This window comes from Moschus berezovskii, chromosome 21 (genome assembly GCF_049115385.1).
Source record: "Moschus berezovskii isolate FMDL1 chromosome 21, NW_MosBer_1.0, whole genome shotgun sequence".
NCBI lineage: Eukaryota > Metazoa > Chordata > Mammalia > Artiodactyla > Moschidae > Moschus > Moschus berezovskii.
Genome location: NC_142480.1, coordinates 67,657,589 through 67,676,423, shown reverse-complemented (window position 1 = coordinate 67,676,423; position 18,835 = coordinate 67,657,589). Strand labels below are relative to the sequence as shown.

The following is an 18,835-nucleotide window of genomic DNA, read 5'->3' as shown; positions in this document are numbered from 1 at the left end:
CTTCGGTAGACACAGACAAGTGTTTGCTACTTATAAGGGTGTGAGATCAAAAATGTTTGGAGATTACTGCTCAAATGAACCAGCTACGAACGTCCATTACAACGTTTAAACTTTTCTAAAATAGCATGCTCTTGGTCATTAACCCTTGGTAAATTCTGGGTCCTGGCATGTGTCAGGATAACTCTCTGGTTTCAGACACTTTCTCAAAAACCTGAAATAACTAAATAGCTGAAGTCTGAGCCATACCCTGCACAAGATGAAAATGGCCCTGGGTACTCATACAGGGTAGCACGTTGCCAGCACATGGTCGGTGGCCCTTGGTAGCATCACCTGGGATCCAGGGCCATCTGTCCCACCCCCCAGTTGCACCCACTCTGAGCCGAGACCTCCCCCTCTGGGCTACCATTTCCTGAGAGTGTCATTGAAGAATTTACCAATACTACACTGCCAGGGCTGGCTGGCAACTTCCCACACAAATTTATAAAAACTCTGAAAAGTATACAGTGCTAGAGACATGTGTAATATCTTATCACTAAATATTTCAACTGAAAAAATAAATAAGTAAACACGTATTTTCCATTCTACCATATCTTCATGTCACACTCAGCAAACATGGAATTCTCAGATATGCCCAGTGATTCAAATGGCTGCAGATGTTTTTACCTGAAACTAGATAAATCAACAGCAACACAAAAGGCTGTGGTTCAAGAACCTGGTATTTGCCAGATCCTCCCGTCCACAGGAAGGCATTCATTTCCTGTGGCGGCTGTAACAAATCACCAGGACTCAGTGGCCTGAATCAACACCACAGGGTTATCTTACAGTTCTAGAGGTCAGGAGTCTGATGTGGGTCTCACGGGACCAAACCAAAGTCTTGGGAGGGCTGCGCTCCAGCGGGAGAATGGGGCAGGCACAGTGCCTTTGCACTTCCAGCTCCCAGAGGCCACCTGCCTCCTCAGGCCGGGGCTCCCCCCTCCATCGTCAAAGCGAACAGCAGCAAGTCGGGTCCTTCAAACACTGCACCTCCCTGCCCTCTCCTTCTGCAGTACCTTTAAGGACTGGTAATGAGACTAAGGGATCACCCCAATAATCGGAAAGACTCTCCGCATCCTAAGGTCAGCCGATTAGCAACCTTAATTACATCTGCAACCCATCTTCATTCTCTTGCACCATGTGGCCTAGATTCTGGGGATCAGCATGTAGGCTTCTCTCAGTTCAGTTCAGTTCAGTTCAGTCGCTCAGTCGTGTCTGACTCTTTGCGACCCCATGAATCACAGCACGCCAGGCCTCCCTGTCCATTACCAACTCCCGGAGTTCACTCAAACTCATGGCTTCTCTAGGGGGCTATTATTCTACCAACAGGCATTTATTGTGAAGATACTCGGGTATTCTGAGGAGTAGTCCACTCATCAGATCAGAGATGCTGAGGCCCCGTCACCGCAGCACTGCAAGGATGGTGAGGCCTGGCTGCTGCCCGAGCTGCCCTGAGAGCAGGGCAGAGCTCATGCAGGGAGGCAGAGCGCATGCAGGGAGGCAGGGCACAGAGCAGGGGCTCCCGCTGCAGGGGCAAAGAGCAGCAGGGGCGGAGTACCCCCCAGGCCCTGGAGAAAAGGGCTGGGGTGGGGAGAAGGCTGGGGTGGGGGCTACAAGTGTGGGCCGGTGGCCTCCACACAGGGGCTAGCACTGCAGCTCAGCACACTGGTGCACGTAATGTTGGGATTCACCAAGAGGTTCCAAGAGGTGAGACCACAGGAGACGGGGGCACCGAGCAGGAGTATTTCAGGAGGAGAAGTCAAGCGCACAGGACAAGGAAGTTAAAGGGGTCCAGCGACAGTGGCTGCAGGGAGACAGGCTTTAAAGCAGGGTCACTGCTATTCAGGTGTGGAGGCCAGTGGACCAGGAGACACTGCCAGTGAAAAAGGACTTTATCTCTCACAGTTCCCAAGAGGAGGAGCCGTGCGGATAGCACCAGGGAAGTCAAGAGGCAGAGGAGAGAGGGGAAAACACGGACAAGAGCCTTCCTGTGGTTTCCGTGGGAAGGGCAGAGCCAGGCAGGGTAACCAGGCTCGGGAACAACATCACGGGCTCTAGGACGTAGGGCCCCAGCCGTCTGCTACCGGGCTGGCGGCCCTGAGCATGGCAGCCCCATAACAGGGTGTGCGGAGGGACTCCTTGGTGGTCCAGTGGCTAAGACTCCACACTGTAATGCAAGGGATGTGGGCTTGACGCCTTGTCAGGGAACTAAGATCCCAAACGCCTTGGAGCAGCTGAAGCCACGTGCCGCGACCAGAGAGTCAGTGCACTGCCAGGAAAGGCCCCAGACGAGGCAACCGAGACCCTGTGGACCGCAGCTAAGAGCCCGTCAAATAAATCAACAGTTATTCTTAAAAAGGGCGTGTAGGGCGTGGGCCCTGGATTGTTACTTTGCATACCAAAGACACACTCACAGGCCAGTCTCTCGCTCTAGGAGGAGCCGGTCCAGAGAAGCCACCGCCCTCACGGGGCGCAAGGCCCCGGTGTCAGGGCTTCTGCATATGGTCAATAAAAAGACAAGGGTAGCACAGGCCTGGCGGAGGAGGGGTGTCACCGCCCGCAGTGACTGGGATCAGAGCCAAGAACGACAGACTCGGGGTGCCCCGCCCGCAGCACTGTGCGGACTCCTGTGGAGGCACAGAGGAACCGAAGAGTCAGGCTGGAAGCAGGGCGCCCCGGGGAGCCTGCACAGAAGCAGAGGACACCCCGCAGCAGAGCCGGCTCAGCCACAGCGAAGGCCCAGAGCGCGGGCGCGGGGCGGCCTGCAGAGATGGCGACACGGAGCCAGACCAACGGAGTGAGTCAGACTGTCCGCCCCACGTAAAGCAACAGTTTTTCTTTCTTACAGAAAACACTGTAAGTGGAAAATGTTACCATGCCAGGGAATGGTCCCACACATCTGATCTGACTAAAATGTATCACAGCAAAATACAGACAGAAAATAAAAGAGTGATAACTGCAGGACGAAAGGTGAGAGACCAGGTAATCACCAATTAGTCATGAGAAGCAACACATATCTACTGAACTACCGTGCCATTTAAACAAGTACTCTTTCAGAAAGTAAACACGTGCCATGTGCACCCTGAGGCTGTTAAATGAAGAGAGAACAAACGGCTTAGACACGTTTACAGATGGCTTCTTTGCTCAGAAAGACAAAAGCTGAGCGCATCCCCGAAGGACACTGCTCCCTCCCGACAGCTCGCTCTCCGTCTGCTCGTCTCTGTGGCTCGGATCCACTCCGAGCGTTCTGAGTGACAGGTTTCCTGAGCCACTGGGCCTGAAGACAACCGGGTCAGCAGAGTGGACGGATTCTGTGACTGAAATGAAAATGACTTCCCACTTGGCCAAGGGCAAGGGGCGAGGCCCGTCTGCGCGTCTGCATGGTGCTGGAGGGACAGCGGGACTGCGGAGGGACTGCACACTCTGCACACGCCCAGGGCACCCTCCTCTGCCCGCTCACCATCTGGATGGGACCCTGCCTCTGGGCACCACCCGAAGGAGGCTGGCAGGACAGGAAGACTGGGCAGCTCAGGATGGACCCACGGGCATGCGCCGTGCCCCGTCCCCATCTGCAGCTGACCCAACGGGCAGACGGCACCAAGAGTGCCAAGGTCACATCTGACAAAGGAGAGACCCTGGAACCCAAACTAAACTCTCCTGAACTTGGTTTTCTTTAGCTGTCAGAGAAGCACACAAAAACACAGGGCGGGACAGAAAACGCCTGAAAAGTGCCTGCTGACAGCTGGAGCTTCCTCCCATTTCAGTAAGCTCTCATGTACTGGAGTCCTTTAGGGACAGAAGTTCCATCAGAAAAGCATTGATAAGGCAAAGAAGAAACACAGGCAGGGAGGCGGGGGAGTCAGGTGCTCAGGGACCCAGAAGGCTTTCGAAGGGGCAGACTCTGAAGACCCAGCCCACCTTCCTGTCTTAGCACACCCTGGGGCCTTTCTAGGAAAGTCACTTTCTGAAACAGGGAAACGTGATGCAGAAGAAAAATCAAGGCAGATCCTGAGCTAAATGGATGTTCCTATCCTCCTAAGCTCTGGGATGTCAGAAAGGGCCATAAAGTCCTCTTCTTCCTGCAAGCATGTCACTGCAGAAAGCCACACTGACTGCTCAAGACTTGTTCTCCTTTTGAAAACCAAAGACCTACTGTAATTGCTGCTGTTTTGTTTTCTTTTTTATTTAAGGGTTGGACACAACTGAGCGACTGAACTGAAGAAAAAATAAGAAATTCAAAGACATCACCAAATAGGTCAACAAATTTAATTCATTTGATGTCTTTAAAATTTTTTAAAAGGGTTTGTTACTACATCCAGTGGACTTACTAACTGCCTTTGAATTATTAACCTAAACAAATAATGCCTTAACATCACCATGTCCCTACAGGGCTACTTCAGTGAACTGCATTTTCAAGAAGCTACCTGAGCCACCAGGAGCATCCCAAAATTACCAGGAATCCATGAAGTTAGCAATAGGAGTCCGCAAGCTACTTTCAGTATTTGAATAAGCTTTCAAAAATCGGTTCTCTTACTGAGGATAAAACTACACAGACTAAATGATGAAGGTGTTTGTTTTGACTAAGAGTGTATCTACTCCAGTGTAAAATAGAATTAAAAATTTTTAAAAGAATGTATACATATTTATGAAACTGAATATAACACGGTAAATCAACTATACTTCAATTAAAAACAAAAAAGAAAATTTTGACCAAAAGATCTTAGCAACAATGCTCATCAGTAGCAGTTGTAAAACCGTAACACTGAAAGTCGCTCAGTCGTGTCCGACTCTTTGTGACCCCATGGGCCGTCCAGTCCATGGAGTTCTCCAGGCCTGTATACTGGAGTGGGTAGCCTTTCCCTTCTCCAGGGGATCTTCCCAGCCCAGGGATCGAACCCAGGTCTCCCGCACTGCAGGCGGATTCTTCACCACTGAGCCGCCAGGGAAGCCCCAGCTGTAACACTGAGCTGCAGCCAGCCGTGTCAACCCTGGCCCGCCTGTCTGGCCTTGGCTCTGCCCTCTCGCGCAGTGTCCTCACCGCAGACCAGCAGCCACTGTCCGCCCTCTCGTTTACAGCAGCAGACTGGGCCAGAGAGAGGTGCACCTGCCCAGCATTTTACTGCGAACAAGGGAATCACCTCATTAAGGGTGCTTCAGCTGCCTCTGAATTTAAATGGGCAAAGGAATTCATTACTACCTAATGAAAATAGTTCGCTGGACAAAGTACTTCAACATACATTATCCCCAGTGGAAGAATAACCAGAGGGTATACTGGGGGGCAACGCATACTAACTGTGCCCTGGGAAAATCCAAAATAAGTAAACATAGAAAGCCAAACTAAGTGTATTCTAAAAAACCAAAGAACAAAATAGCTTCCCCATTTTCCTGTAAAGTCTCAGTGCACTATATATAGCAAGGTAGTGAAAGAAAGTGAAGTCGCTCAGTCGTGTCCAACTCTCTGCGACCCCATGTCTACCACACTCCTTTGTCCATGGGATTTTCCAGGCAAGGGTACTGGAGGTGGGTTGCCATTTCCTTCTCCAGCAAGGTAAGTCTTGTGCAAATCAGGACTTTGGGCTCCCTCCTTATGGAAATTCAGCAAGAAGCTGGACCACCCCACTGTGAAGGGAGGGACTCTTGCAGACACACAGGTCCCCTGAATCTTCCCAAGTCAAGGAATCCAGAAATGTGAATAGGTTTTGTCTTTAAAATGTCCCCCAGGGCGTCCCTGGTAGTCAGTGGTTAAAGAATCCAACTGCCAATGCAGGAGACACAGGTTCAATTGCTGATCCAGGAAGATCCTACAACCACAGAGCAACTACGCCCATGCACCACAACTACCGAGCCTGTGCTCTAAAACCCAGGAGCCACAACTGCTGAAGCCCACAGGCCTTACAGCCTGCACCCTGCACCAGAGAGAAGCCACTGCAGTAAGAAGCCCACACACTACAACCAACAAGTAGCCCAGCTCTCCACAACTGGAGAAAGGCCGTGAAAGCGCTGAAGACCCAGCAGAGCTAAAAGCAAAATAAAGAAAATTATTTTTTAAAATGTCTTCCAAAATGCTTTCCAATGAGGGCCTGACTGATCTTGGGGATAGGGTGGTTCTTTACGGCGATGGACTATCCAGAATAATGCAAGGGCATCACATACCATTCACCACCCTGGCCCAGGAACACCAAGTCCTAGGAAGACCAGCAGTCATTGTGATAATGGAATATTTGCAAACGCATCCCACAAATGAGACATCTGACTCCTCCCAGAAAGGTTGAAAACTGCAGAATAGATAATCACCAAAATGAAAGACCATCAGATGAGGATCCAGCCAGACCATAGCACAACAAAACAGAACAGACATATTGGGTATCTAAAGCCACTCAGTTCAACTCAGTCACTCAGTCGTGTCCAACTCTTGGTGACCCCATGGACTGAAGCACACCAGACCTCCCTGTCCATCACCAACTCCCAGAGTTCACTCAAACTCATGTCCACTGAGTCAGTGATGCCATCCAACCATCTCATCCTCTGCTGTCCCCTTCCCCTTCCACCCTCAATCATCAGGGTCTTTTCAAATGAGTCAGTTCTTCGCATCAGGTGGCCAAAGTATTGGAGTTTCAGCTTTAGCATCAGTCCTTCCAATGAACATCCAGGACTGATCTCCTTTAGGATGGACTGGTTGGATCTCCTTGCAGTTCAAGGGACTCTCAAGAGTCTTCTCCAACACCACAGGTCAAAAGCATCAATTCTTCAGTGCTCACTTTCTTTAAAGTTCAGCTCTCACAACCATACTGAAAGCTATCAAAGAATGGCATTAAAAGTAATAAGACCACTAATCAAATTTTAAAACAGAGGAAAAAATACCTGAATAGACATTTTCTCAAAGATACACAAATAACGATAGATACATGAAAAGTTGCTTGACATCACTAATCCTCAGGGAAATGCAAATCAAATCCACTATGAGATTATCACCTCACACCTGTTAGAATGACTATTATCAAAAGAGACAGAGTGATAACAAATGGTGAGGATGAAGACAAAAAGGAAACTTTGTACAATGTGGTAGGAGTGTAAATTGGTGCAGCCACTGTGGAAAACATTATGGAGGTTCCTCAAAAAATTAAAGATAGAACTACCACATGAGCTAACAATTCCACTTTGGGGACAAAGGAAATGGAAACACTATTGTCAAAGAAACTTCTGCACCCTTACGCTCATACCCCTACCTTGATGCTTTTGTACTGTGGTGCTGCAGAAGACTCTTGTGAGCCCCTTGGACTGCAAGGAGACCGAACCTGTCAATCCTAAAAGAAATCAACCCTAAATATTCATTGGAAGGATTGATGCTTAAGGTGAAGCTGACCCACTGGAAAAGACCGTGATGCTGAGAGACTGAAGGAGGTGAGGAAGGGGACGACAGAGGAGGAGGGCTGGCTGGCATCACCACCTCAATGGACATGCGTTTGAGCAAACTCTGGGAGATGATGAAGGACGGTGAGACCTGGGGTGCTGCAGGTCATGAAGCTGCAAAGAGTAGGACATGACTGAGCGACTGAACAACAACAAGTGTTCACAGCAGCATTATTTACAATTGCCAAAATATGGAAATAACCTGTGTCCACTGACCAATGGATGGACAAAGAAGTGGTTCACATACACAATGGAATACTGCTCAGTCATAAAAGGATGAAGTCCTGCCATTGGCAATAACAAAAATGGACCGTGAGTGTACTATGCTAAATGAAATGTCAGACACAGAAATACAAACACTATATGAACTCACATGTGGAATCTGAAAAAAAAAATCTCATAGTAAGAGAGATCAGATTAGTGGTTACCAGAGGCATGGGTGGGGGAAATGGATTAAGGTGATCAAAGTTTCCAGTTATGAGAAAAGTAAGTACTGGGAATATAGTACTAACATGATGATTCCAGTTAGCGCTGCTGTAAGGCATATTTGAAAGCTGCTCAGAGAGTAAATCCTAAGAGTTCTCAATGCAGGAAAAAAAATTCTTTTTTTTTTTTTATGTATATGAGATGATGGATGGGGTCACAATGAGTCGGACACTGCTGAGCAACTGAAATGAACTGAACTGAGATGATGGATACTAACTAAACTTATTATGGTAATTATTTCACAATATATGTAAGTCAAATTTTGCTATACACCTTAAACTTACACAGTGCTGTATTTCAATTATCTCTCAATAAACTGGAAAAAAAATAACAAGTCCTCTTTGGATGGAGAAGTGTGGTTTAAGACTGAGCTTGTAGATAGAAGAAGAAAGAACTACAATCCTTCAGATTCCAGAACAAAAACCACAGTCAGAGACAGTTAAACAAAATGAAAAGGCAAATGATTATGTTCCAAATGAAGAAACCAGATAAAACTCCAGAAAAACAACTAATAAATTGGAGCCAGGAAATCTTCCAGAAAAACAGTTCAGAATAATGATAATGAAACTGATGCAGGATCTTAGAAAAAGAATGGAGAAGATGTAAGAAATGTTTACCAAAGACCTGGAAGAACTAAAGAACAAAGAGAGATGATAATACACTGAAGGAATCAATAGCAGAATAACTGAGGCAGAAGAACAGATAAGTGACCTGGAGGACAGTGGTGGCAATCACTGCCACAGAACCGAATATAGAAAAAAGAATGGAAAGAAACAAACAGCCTAAGAGACCTCTCGACAACATTAAAAGCGCAACATTCACATTATAGGGGTCCCAGAAAGAGGAGAGAAAGAGAAAGGACCTGAGAAAATATCTGAAGAGATAAGAGCTGAAAACTTCCCAAACAAGGGAAAAGAAATAGTCAACCAAGTCCAGGAAGCACAGAGAGTCCCAGGCAGGATAAACCCAAGGAGGAACACACCGAGACACACAGTAATCAAACTGACAAAAATTAAAGACAAAGATAAAATATTAAAAGCAACAAGGGAAAAGCGACAAATAACATACAAGGGAAATCCCATCAGGCTATCGGCTCATTTCTCAACAGAAAACTCTACAAGCCAGAGTTTCTCAACAGAAACTCTTCGAGCCGGAAGGGAATATTTAAAGTGATGAAAGGGAAGAATCTACAACCAAGAATACTCTACGCAGCAAGACTCTCACTCAGATTTGATGGAGAAAACAAAGCTTTCCCGACTAGCAGGAGTTAACAGAATTCAGCACCACCAAACCAGCTTTATAACAAATGCTAAAGGAACTTTGCTAGGCAGGAAGCACAAGGGAAGGAAAAGATCTACAGAAAATAAACTCAAAACAATTAAGAAAATGGTAATAGGATCATACATATCAATAATTACTTTAAAGTGGATTAAATGCATCAACCAAAAAACACAGACTGGTTGGGTGGACGAAACCATATGCATGTGTGCACTTCCACTTACCACATGACTCTGCTCGACCCCTCCTCCAAATTGTGTGGAATTATTTTATATTGTTAAGTTAATCATATTCCCATTATGGCTTGCAATTGTAATTATCTTTTACTTTTTGTGTGGCTATTGATTGTGAAAACTGATAAATATCTTTTACTATTGTGATTATGTAACTATTACTCACTTAAAACCATTTTATCATGATTGATCAACAGAAAAATAATAGAACTGTATACCATCAAAACTAGGATCTAATAGAAAACCTGTAATCCCTTTTTAAAATCCAGATGGATATCAGAATTATCTTGAAGTTTTTTGAAAAATACAAATGCTCAAGTATTACTTTTTTCTCCAGAGCTCCAGATGTTTCCAGTGAGCAGTCATGCTTAAAAACAACTACACTATATGATGATCTTCTACTTTTATCTAGCTTGTTTCACTGTTTATATTTCATGTTCAGTGCTCTTATTCATTTGGTTTATGTTCTCTGATTTCTCCATCTCTTCTTTTTTTTGATGTTCTTTCTCAAGTGTAGTAGGAAAGCTTTTGTATACATATATATAAATGTGTATAATATACATATTTTACAAAAAATATGGATTTTTGCCTAACTAAAAAAATTACGACATTTTGATTTCACTTGTTTGACTTAGTATGAATAGAATGCTAGATTTCTAATTGAAAAATAGATATGCAAGAAGCAACAAAGGTTTACCGTATAGCATAGGGAACTATAGTCAATATTTTGATGGAAAGTAATTTCAAAACATATGTATATTTGTATAACTAAATCACCTTGCTGCACACTTATATTGAAGTCAACTATACTTCAATAAAATATACATATATTTTTAAAACTTTAGTTTAATATCTTTGTGCTGATGTTAATTTCTTAGTTTTGACCACTGAAACACAGCTAAGTGAAACATTAAAATGAGAGGAATGTTGGTTAAGGATATACTACTTTTGCAACTTGTCTATAAAGTCTAAAAGTATTTCAAAATAAAAAGTTTATAAACATTTTAGAAAGCCAATTAGTTCCCAATGGAAGATGTGAATGATCTAAATCAAACATCTCTCTATGAGCTATACCACTGGGAAACCAGATAGTAGATGAAGGGAAGTATCTTTTAATGAAAGTATCATGAATAATATTTAATAAATGAAAGAATTAGGCCCACCATCATTTCATAACCTCCAGCAAATTAATGGAGGTAGTCAATGATCACCATGGCTGCTGACATCACAGAAAGATGGACCAAGGAACTCTATGTTCCTTATGTGGGAAGTGCACCACCTATAGGAGCAGTTTTGATCTCTCCTCCTCAAAAATCAAACCCGATGAAACTCTGATAAAGCATCAAAACCCACCTAACCCCTCACAGGAATTACAGTGGAAAGGAATGTGCTACCTGATCCACAGAAATCAGCAATATTCAAGCTATGGGAAGCCCTCCAGGATAAATAAATAACGCAAGTAGCAAGGGGAAGGAGAGAGAAAAAGGAAATTACAAGAGTAAAGGAGATCTCAGAGACAGATCAGCCGATTGCAATGAGACCTGATTCAAACATACAAACTGAAAAAAGAAATATGGCATTTATGAGACAAGTGGAAATCTAAACACAGGTTTGGTACTTAATAATATTAAGGAATTAAAATTAATTCTTTAGGTGTGATAGTTCAGGTTTGTTTTTTTTTAAAGTTGCAGCTTTTCTAAAAATAAATGTTGAAATATTACAGAAGAAATGTCCTGAAGTCTGGCATGTGCTTCAGTATATAAGGGGGAAGGGAGTGAGTGGGATACAGATAAACAGCGCCGTCGTGAGGTGCTCACTATTACACTGGGTGATGGAGACACAGAGGTTCCTTTATCTATGCACTGCTCTGTATCTGTGTGAATAGCATGCAAAGGGAACTCAGTAACAAAAAAACTGGGGAAGTCATCAATATGTGAAAATAAAAACACTCCTAAATAAAATGGATCAAAGAAGAAACCATCAGGGAAGTTAGAAAATACTTTTAGATGAATTAAATTGTAAAGTTTTTTTTCTTTGTAAATGAAGCATACTGCTCCTGGGGGTGGAGATGGCGAGTGCAAGCAAACCATGAACTCAGAGTCACAGCAGGATGAGTCTGCACTCAGGCCATGGCTCTGCCATCTCCCAGCAGGCAGCCCTAAGGCAGCTATCAAGTCCTGAAGCTCAGTTTCCTCGCCAGTGAAATGAACGTGTGAAAACAAGACATCAGGAGGCTACAGCGGAACTGTGCAGTAAAGCGCTTGGCTCACATTAACAAGTGTGAAAAGAACCTTCCCTTGAACAGGACTATCTCCGGAGGGCAAACAAGTTTCTAGGGAAAGAGCAGTTCTTTTTCTACAATCGGACCCCATTTATGATAAAAAGTATCAAAAGAAAAATTATTTCCAAAAACCACATGAATGGCAATGTCCAAATATTCCTCAAGAGTCCCCCTACCTAGCACACCAGAGGGATGTCCCTGCGTCGAGAAGACATGTCGTTCTGGCGCATCCCTGTCCCCTGGGGCCTTGTACTGGTGTCCCCGCTTCTTCAAATATTTTATTCCAAATAAGACAAAGGTGCTGTGCTTCCCGGGGGCAAAACGTTTCTGCTGTTGGTAAGGAAGAGGCTGGACTCTCCAGGAAAGGGAGGAAAGGAAGGTCGAGACAAGACAAATGGACAGAAACAATGGGGGAACTCTGCTGGGTCCCTTTCAGGATCTGACAAAACTAGCCGTGAAGCCCAGGGTAAGCAGGCTGAACAGGTGCCCCTGGTGAGCTGGGAAAGCCAAGTGAGAGTCAGAGGAAAGGGACGGCAGAAAGTTACATTCCAGGAGAAACATGAGGGCGTGCCCTGACTGTTTTCCCAAAAGATGACGGCAAGACACCAAAGGGCCAGAGCCCCAGAGGCTCAAAACCTTCAGGGAAAAGTCAACACGGGCTAATTCAGGCAGAAATGCTGCTGCTGCCATCGTCCTGGAGGCAGACCCCAGAAGGTGCCCAGGTCTGAGTCATCACAAAGCGGAGAGAAGCAACAGGGAAACTGTTACCCAAGAACGCAGGCAGGGCTGGGCGGAAGGTGGGGGCCCCAGGACAAGGTGCCGGCTCCTCCAGGTCCACAGGATCAGGGGCGTGAGGGGCGTGCGGACCTGGGCCAGAACCCACCGGCACACTAGCAGCGGGGTGCAGGTGAGGCAGGGGCTTCTGCGGAGTGTGGGCTTGTGCAGAGCGCCTGCCCGGGACCCTGCCTCAGCCTGCGCCTCGCTGAGGCTCACTGGGCTCCAGCGGCGGGGCGAGGTCAGCTCCTTTTAATGAGTGATCCCCTCGCTCTGAGGCTGAACAGGTGGGTGAGCGCCGGAACCCCCGGCTTCCGCTCATCCCCTCTCTTGGCAAATGCCCTCTCAAGAATGTTTCTTCTCCAGTGTCCCCGACCCCTTTTCTGACCACAGGCTCTGCCTTCCCTCCACAAGGACCCCCACATCCCCCAGACCCCTTCTCTGATCACAGGCTCTGCCTTCCCTCCACAAGAACCCCCACATCCCCCAGACCCCTCCTCTGACCACAGGCTCTGCCTCCCTCCATGAGCACCCGGCCCTCCTGGCCGGCTCTTGGCTCCCATCCCGGCCCCCCCATCAGCCCCAGCAGCCTTGCGCCCCATGGCCACTTGCTGCCCTCTCACCTTGGCCCCAGGGGCACCAGGCCTGTCCCCCGCTGGAGGCTCACTCAGGCCTGGAGGCTAAAGCGCAGTCCAAGCCCTACAGCAGGAGAAACCTGAGGCCGCGTCCGGAGGGAACGGGGAGGGGACTGTCAACCACTTCTTTCCACCTGTACCCAGAAGGAGATGGCTTCACCAGTCAGCTGTCATACTCACAGGAAGGTCTGTGTGACCAAAAAGGACTTCAGTGCCTGCCCCATCCTGCAGCTGACTGACCTTCCCGGGGCTGGGGCCACAGGTAGGACCTGAGCCCCAAGCATCAGCCTCTGTGCTTTCGTTCCACTGCTGCGGCTCAGGAGGGTTTTCCCAAACACAGCCTGAGATCCAGATGATGCCATGGGTTCAGGTCACGGAAACAGAGGACCTCTGTGCAAGTCTGTTGTGCAAACCCAGCCAGGGTGTGGTCACCAGTTCTCCCACCTCCAGGGTTTCAGCAGCTCAGGGTGGGGGAGTGGTAGGGGAGGCCCCAGGAACCTGCACTTCCAACCAGCCTGACGTGGGGTTCCCACAAAGAAGGTACCCAAGGGCTCCGTAATGGGGACATGTGTGTGTGCTCACTCATTTCTGACTCTCTGCGAGCCTTTGGACTGTAGCCCACCAGGCTCCTCTGTCCATGGGATTGTCCAGGCAAGAATACAGGAGTGGGTTCCCATTCCCTTCTCCAGAGCATCTTCCCAATCGGGGTACTGAACCCACATCTCCTGCATAGCAGGTGTTTTCTTTACCACTGAGCCATCAAGGAAGACCCTGATATGGGGACATACCACATAAATAATGGTGCAAATAATTCACTGCATACTGCAGTCAGGACACACGGGGCATCCCAGAGAAGCCACCATCCAGAGACAGTGGCAGGCCTCCCCAACTCCAGTCTGCTCTCGCTGTACTGACACCGTTCACGGAAGGCCCATTCCACGTCCACCAGAGCAGTGACAACGCACAGGACAGGTCCCAGCTGCGCACCGCATCGGGTCACTGTCCCTGTGGCTACCAAAGACCTTGAACAAACTCCAGCCTGACAGTGGGGAGGACAGGGAGGCTCAGACATCCAATGACTCACAGCCCAGGACCGAAAACAGCCATCCCAGACTTTTGGACATGAAGGAGTTTCTCCCACAGACGGCCTCCTCTCTGCGCACAGCTGACACCATCTCACACCCACAGAACCTCCCCAGGAAGAAGGCCCATTCTCTCCCCAGAAAGCATTCAAAGAATTTAACTTGGGAACTGGGAGGTCCTAGGGCCTGAAAGCACCATTGTCCCCGAGGCCTCCCAACCACCCCCACCAAGGACCGTACCCAGCTTTTGAGAATCCAGGTCAGGGAAGAAAACATGGACAGGCAGGTCCACAGGGAAGGGGAAGAGTTCCAAATTCCAGGAAGCCTTTCGAGGTCACGGAGACCAGAGATTGCTCTGGGATTCCACTAGGAGGGGAATGCGGGGGGTTATGGGCATGTTGGGGGTGACGGTAGTTTATAAGGGTCAATTGATATGTCAGCTGAAAATAAATGGTTTCCTGAGGCCTAAGTATTTCTAAAAAGGAGGCTACAGGAGTAGCAGCTGAGGAAGAACAGGAAGTGGTACACGTGTAAAGACAGAACCTGGGGCCCCACCGGGTCTCCCGGAGTCTACTGCAGCAAAGAGCACACAGCAGGCTAGCACTGAGGGCCGCCGGGTTAGGACGCCCCCTCCCTCCTCAGCCGCAGGGGGAACAGGAGCCAGGAAATCCCGCGGCCCTGCCCACCGCATCGCGCTTGCTGACTCGCCAACGGGCACCCCTGACAGCAAGCAGGCAGCATCACTCAAATACTCAGACCCCCAGGCCCAGACCCAGATGAGTCAGTCAGATGTGTTTGGATGGAGCCTGAGAATTGTTGGTTTGTTTAGTTTTTTAATTTACACAGTTAAATTGTTATTTTTAATAAGCTTCTCAGGCGATCCTTATATAACTTTAAAAAAAATAAGCACCAGAATACTGTAAAAGCTATGATATTGGGAAGACCTGGGTCAAACTTTAGTAGTACTACATAGAAATCTGTGGACTCGGGCAAGTAACTTAACTTCTCTGAACTCCTGTTCACTCATTTGTAAAACAAGGGTAATTTGTAAAACAACAATCAATGTTGCCTGGAGAGTCAGAGTTACTCAAAGGCATTCTTCGAAGCTAACCTAAGAGGCAGAAATAACTCAGAGAGTACAAGGGCTTCCTGGAGGCTGACCAAGCCTAACCGCCTTCACCTCCGAAGTCCCGACCAGCCCGGACACCGAGGCTCGAGCAAAGGGAGCAGCAGAGAAACAGTGGCTCAGCTTTGGACAGGGATCGAGGTGTGGCTGTGAGGTGGACTCTAACACCAGACACAGCTCCGACATGGGTCTGCGGCCCAGGGGCTCCAGGCGTTTGGTAGTGTAAGGAGAGAAGCGTCCCAGACAGGTCTCTCCTGAGGGTCCAAAACTTGAGGGAGGCGCAGGGAGAGAGAAGGAGCAGGAACCCAGAGAAGTACACTCCCTGGGACTAACTGCACACAAGTCTCGAAAGACTCCTCAAGGTCTCAGTCTTTCCATCTGGAAACGGGTTAATTTTTTAAAACTATGCAGTCAGCTCCGCGGGATGGCAACCGGCTGGGTGGCCGGCTTCCAGCTCACAAACGGAACGGTAGCCGCTGCCCCTTTATCTGAATGTGTGCCTGGCATGTCAGAACTTGATGATTTCACTCTGTTGTCCCGAGAGATGTTATCTGAGACCGAGCTTTACATTCCTGTATAGGTTGCTTAAGTCGTTCAACACTCTGGCCCTCGGAGCCTGGACAAGATTGGGGCTGGGACTTGAAGCTGGCGCGCCAGGGAATTTCACTCCTTTTCACTAAGAATGCAGGAGCCGCGGGATGCCAGCCCTGGAATCGCCAGGCTCAGACGCGACGTCTGAGGGACACTCAGGGACTGCGGACCCCCACGCCCGGACCTCTGAGAGGGCTTCTAGTCCTCGGCGCCCCGGGACGCAGGGTCCCCGCGTGGGCCGGAGTTCCCCGAGGCTCGCCCCTCCGCCCGCCTGGAGTGAAGCGGCCGTCCCGGGTCTCCCGCCCCGCGCCGCGCGCTCGGCTCACCTGCTGAAGACGAGGCATCCCAGGTGGTTGATCTCGTGGTCGGAGCGGTGGCGGCTGTAGTCCTCCCACAGGTCCTTGCAGGCCGTGACCGCCAGGATGAAGAGCACGGGCGCCAGCGCCAGGCCGGGCTGGAAGGCGTTCAGCGCGGGCACGAAGTTGAGCAGCGCGATGAACACGAAGTACACGTTGGCCAGACGGTGGAACTGCTCGAACAGGTTCTTGGGCAGGAAGGACAGCAGGGTGTACTTGGTGGTCTTGAGCCTGTTGTCCGCCAGGTGCTGGGTGCCCCCGCGCAGCCGGCGCCGCGGCGCGCCCTTGCCCGCCGGCTCCTCGGCGCCCGGCGGCGGCTGCAGGTTGGAGCGCACGGTGCGCGTCCGGCCCTCCCGGCGGCGCCGCCGTCTCGGGGGCCCGGGCTCCTCGGCCGCCGCCGCCGGCTCCTGCTCCATGGCCGCGTGTCGCCGCGCCCGGCTGCTCCGTCGCTCGCGCCAGCCAGCGCTAGCCTCCTAGTTGATCATCGCCGGCGGCCTGGGCGCGGCGGCGCGGGCTCCCCGCCTGCGGGACGCACGGGAGCGCGGTCAGCGGCTGCCCCGCCCGGGCCCCGCGCCCTCGCGCCCTCCTCTGCCTTTCCGCCCGGACACTCCCGGTCCCGCCCCGCGCCCCGCCTGGGACCCCGCGGAGAGCGGGAAACCAAAAGCCGAGGCCGAGGTGGAAACTTCGGAGCGGCTTAGTTTCGTTTCCCGGAAGCGGGCCCCAGACTAGGCAAGCGCACCCGCCCCCGGAGGAGACGGGAGACCGCGGGGAGTGGGAGGCACCGCGGCCCCCCGGGAATGGGTCTGGCGGACCCGGCTGGGACCGCCTCCTGGAACCGGCTAGAATCACAAGGCACATGGGCCAGAGCATACCTATGCTCCGAGTTTTAAATCTCATTTGCCTAGGACATCTGTCCCTGGGACCCCGAGAGGATTCTTCTTTGCCTGGACAACTCCTCACTACCCTGCCCTTTTACACTAACCTCTTGGGTGAACTAGACTGAACTTTCGTGACCATCGCTGCCTTTCCTTACTTCCCTAAATAGGATTCTTTTTTTCCCCCTTAATTGAAGGGAGGGATATTTGGCTGAGCAAAGGCAGGCTAGTTTGCTCTATTTCAGTCTTTTTTCCTTTCCGGTAAACCGTGAGGGCGAAAATACACCTTCTGTGCAGGTTTTAGAAAAGGCAGAGGCACCAGAGATCAAATTGCCAACATCCCCTGGATCATGGAGAAAGCAAGAGAGTTCCAGAAAAACATCTATTTCTGCTTCAATGACTATGCCAACGCCTTTGACTGTGTGGATCACAATAAACTGTGGAACATTCTGAAAGAAATGGGAATACCAGACCACCTGACCTGCCTCTTGAGAAACCTGTATGCAAGTCAGGAAGCAACAGTTAGAACTGGACATGGAACAACAGACTGGTTCCAAATAGGAAAAGGAGTACGTCAAGGTTGTATATTGTCACCCTGCTTATTTAACTTCTATGCAGAGTACATCGTGAGGAACGCTGGGCTGGAAGAAACACAAGCTGGAACCAAGATTGCCAGGAGAAATATCAATAACCTCAGACATGCAGATGACACCATCCTTATGGCAGAAAGTGAAGAGGAACTCAAAAGCCTCTTGATGAAAGTGAAAAAGGATAGTGAAAAGGTTGACTTGAAGCTCAACATTCAGAAAACAAAGATCATGGCATCTGGTCCCATCACTTCATGGGAAATAGGTGGAAAAACAGTGGAAACAGTGTCAGACTTTATTTTTGGGGCTCCAAAATCACTGCAGATGCTGATTGCAGTCATGAAACTAAAAGATGCTTACTTCTTGGAAGGAAAGTTATGACCAACTTAGATAGTATATTAAAAAGCAGAGACATTACTTTGCCAACCAAGGTCCGTCTCATCAAGGCTATGGTTTTTCCAGTGGTCATGTATGGATATGAGAGTCGGACTGTGAAGAAAGCTGATCGCCGAAGAATTGATGCTTTTGAGCTGTGGTGCTGGAGAAGACTCTTGAGAGTCCCTTGGACTGCAAGGAGATCCAACCAGTCCATTCTAAAGGAGATCAATCCTGGGTGTTCTTTGGAAGGACTGATGCTAAAGCTGAAACTGCAATACTTTGGCCACCTCATGCGACGAGTTGACTCACTGGAAAAGACTATGATGCTGGGAAGGATTGGGGGCGGGAGGAGAAGGGGACGATAGAGAATGAGATGGCTGGATGGCATCACCGACTCAATGGACATGAGTTTGAGTGAACTCCGGCAGTTGGTGATGGACAGGGAGGCCTGGCGTGCTGTGATTCATGGGTTAGCAAAGAGTCACGACTGAGCGACTGAACTGAACTGAACTCAACTGTGCTCTGGCTCTGACCCGGACGCCGACAGGGCATTAGTTGCTGGGAGGGGCTGGCCCAGGAGGCTGTGGCAGAAGTGGCTGGAGTGGCAGCTGGCACAGAGGGAGCCCTGCAGGATTCCGGGCGTCAGCGAGGGCTGCCAGGGCAGGGCCGTGCCAGCAGAAGGTCGGGGTGTCCCAAACAGGCAAGCCGCC

At 49.2% G+C, this 18,835-nt stretch overlaps 1 protein-coding gene across 4 annotated transcripts in view; it reads right to left on the bottom strand.

The window, feature by feature from the left end:
• ATP10A (ATPase phospholipid transporting 10A (putative)) overlaps positions 1-17,200 on the bottom strand; it is a 192,894-nt gene extending 175,694 nt beyond the window's left edge. Inside the window, exon 1 of one of the 4 annotated variants that reach the window (XM_055417670.2) lies at positions 16,256-17,200. In XM_055417670.2, coding sequence (XP_055273645.1) covers positions 16,256-16,701 — 446 coding nt within the window. In that variant the 5' untranslated portion in view covers positions 16,702-17,200. The remainder of the gene's footprint in view (positions 1-16,255) is intronic. The other 3 variants (XM_055417669.2, XM_088829724.1, XM_055417668.2) reach the window with 3 other exon arrangements.
• Positions 17,201-18,835: the final 1,635 nt, after the last annotated feature.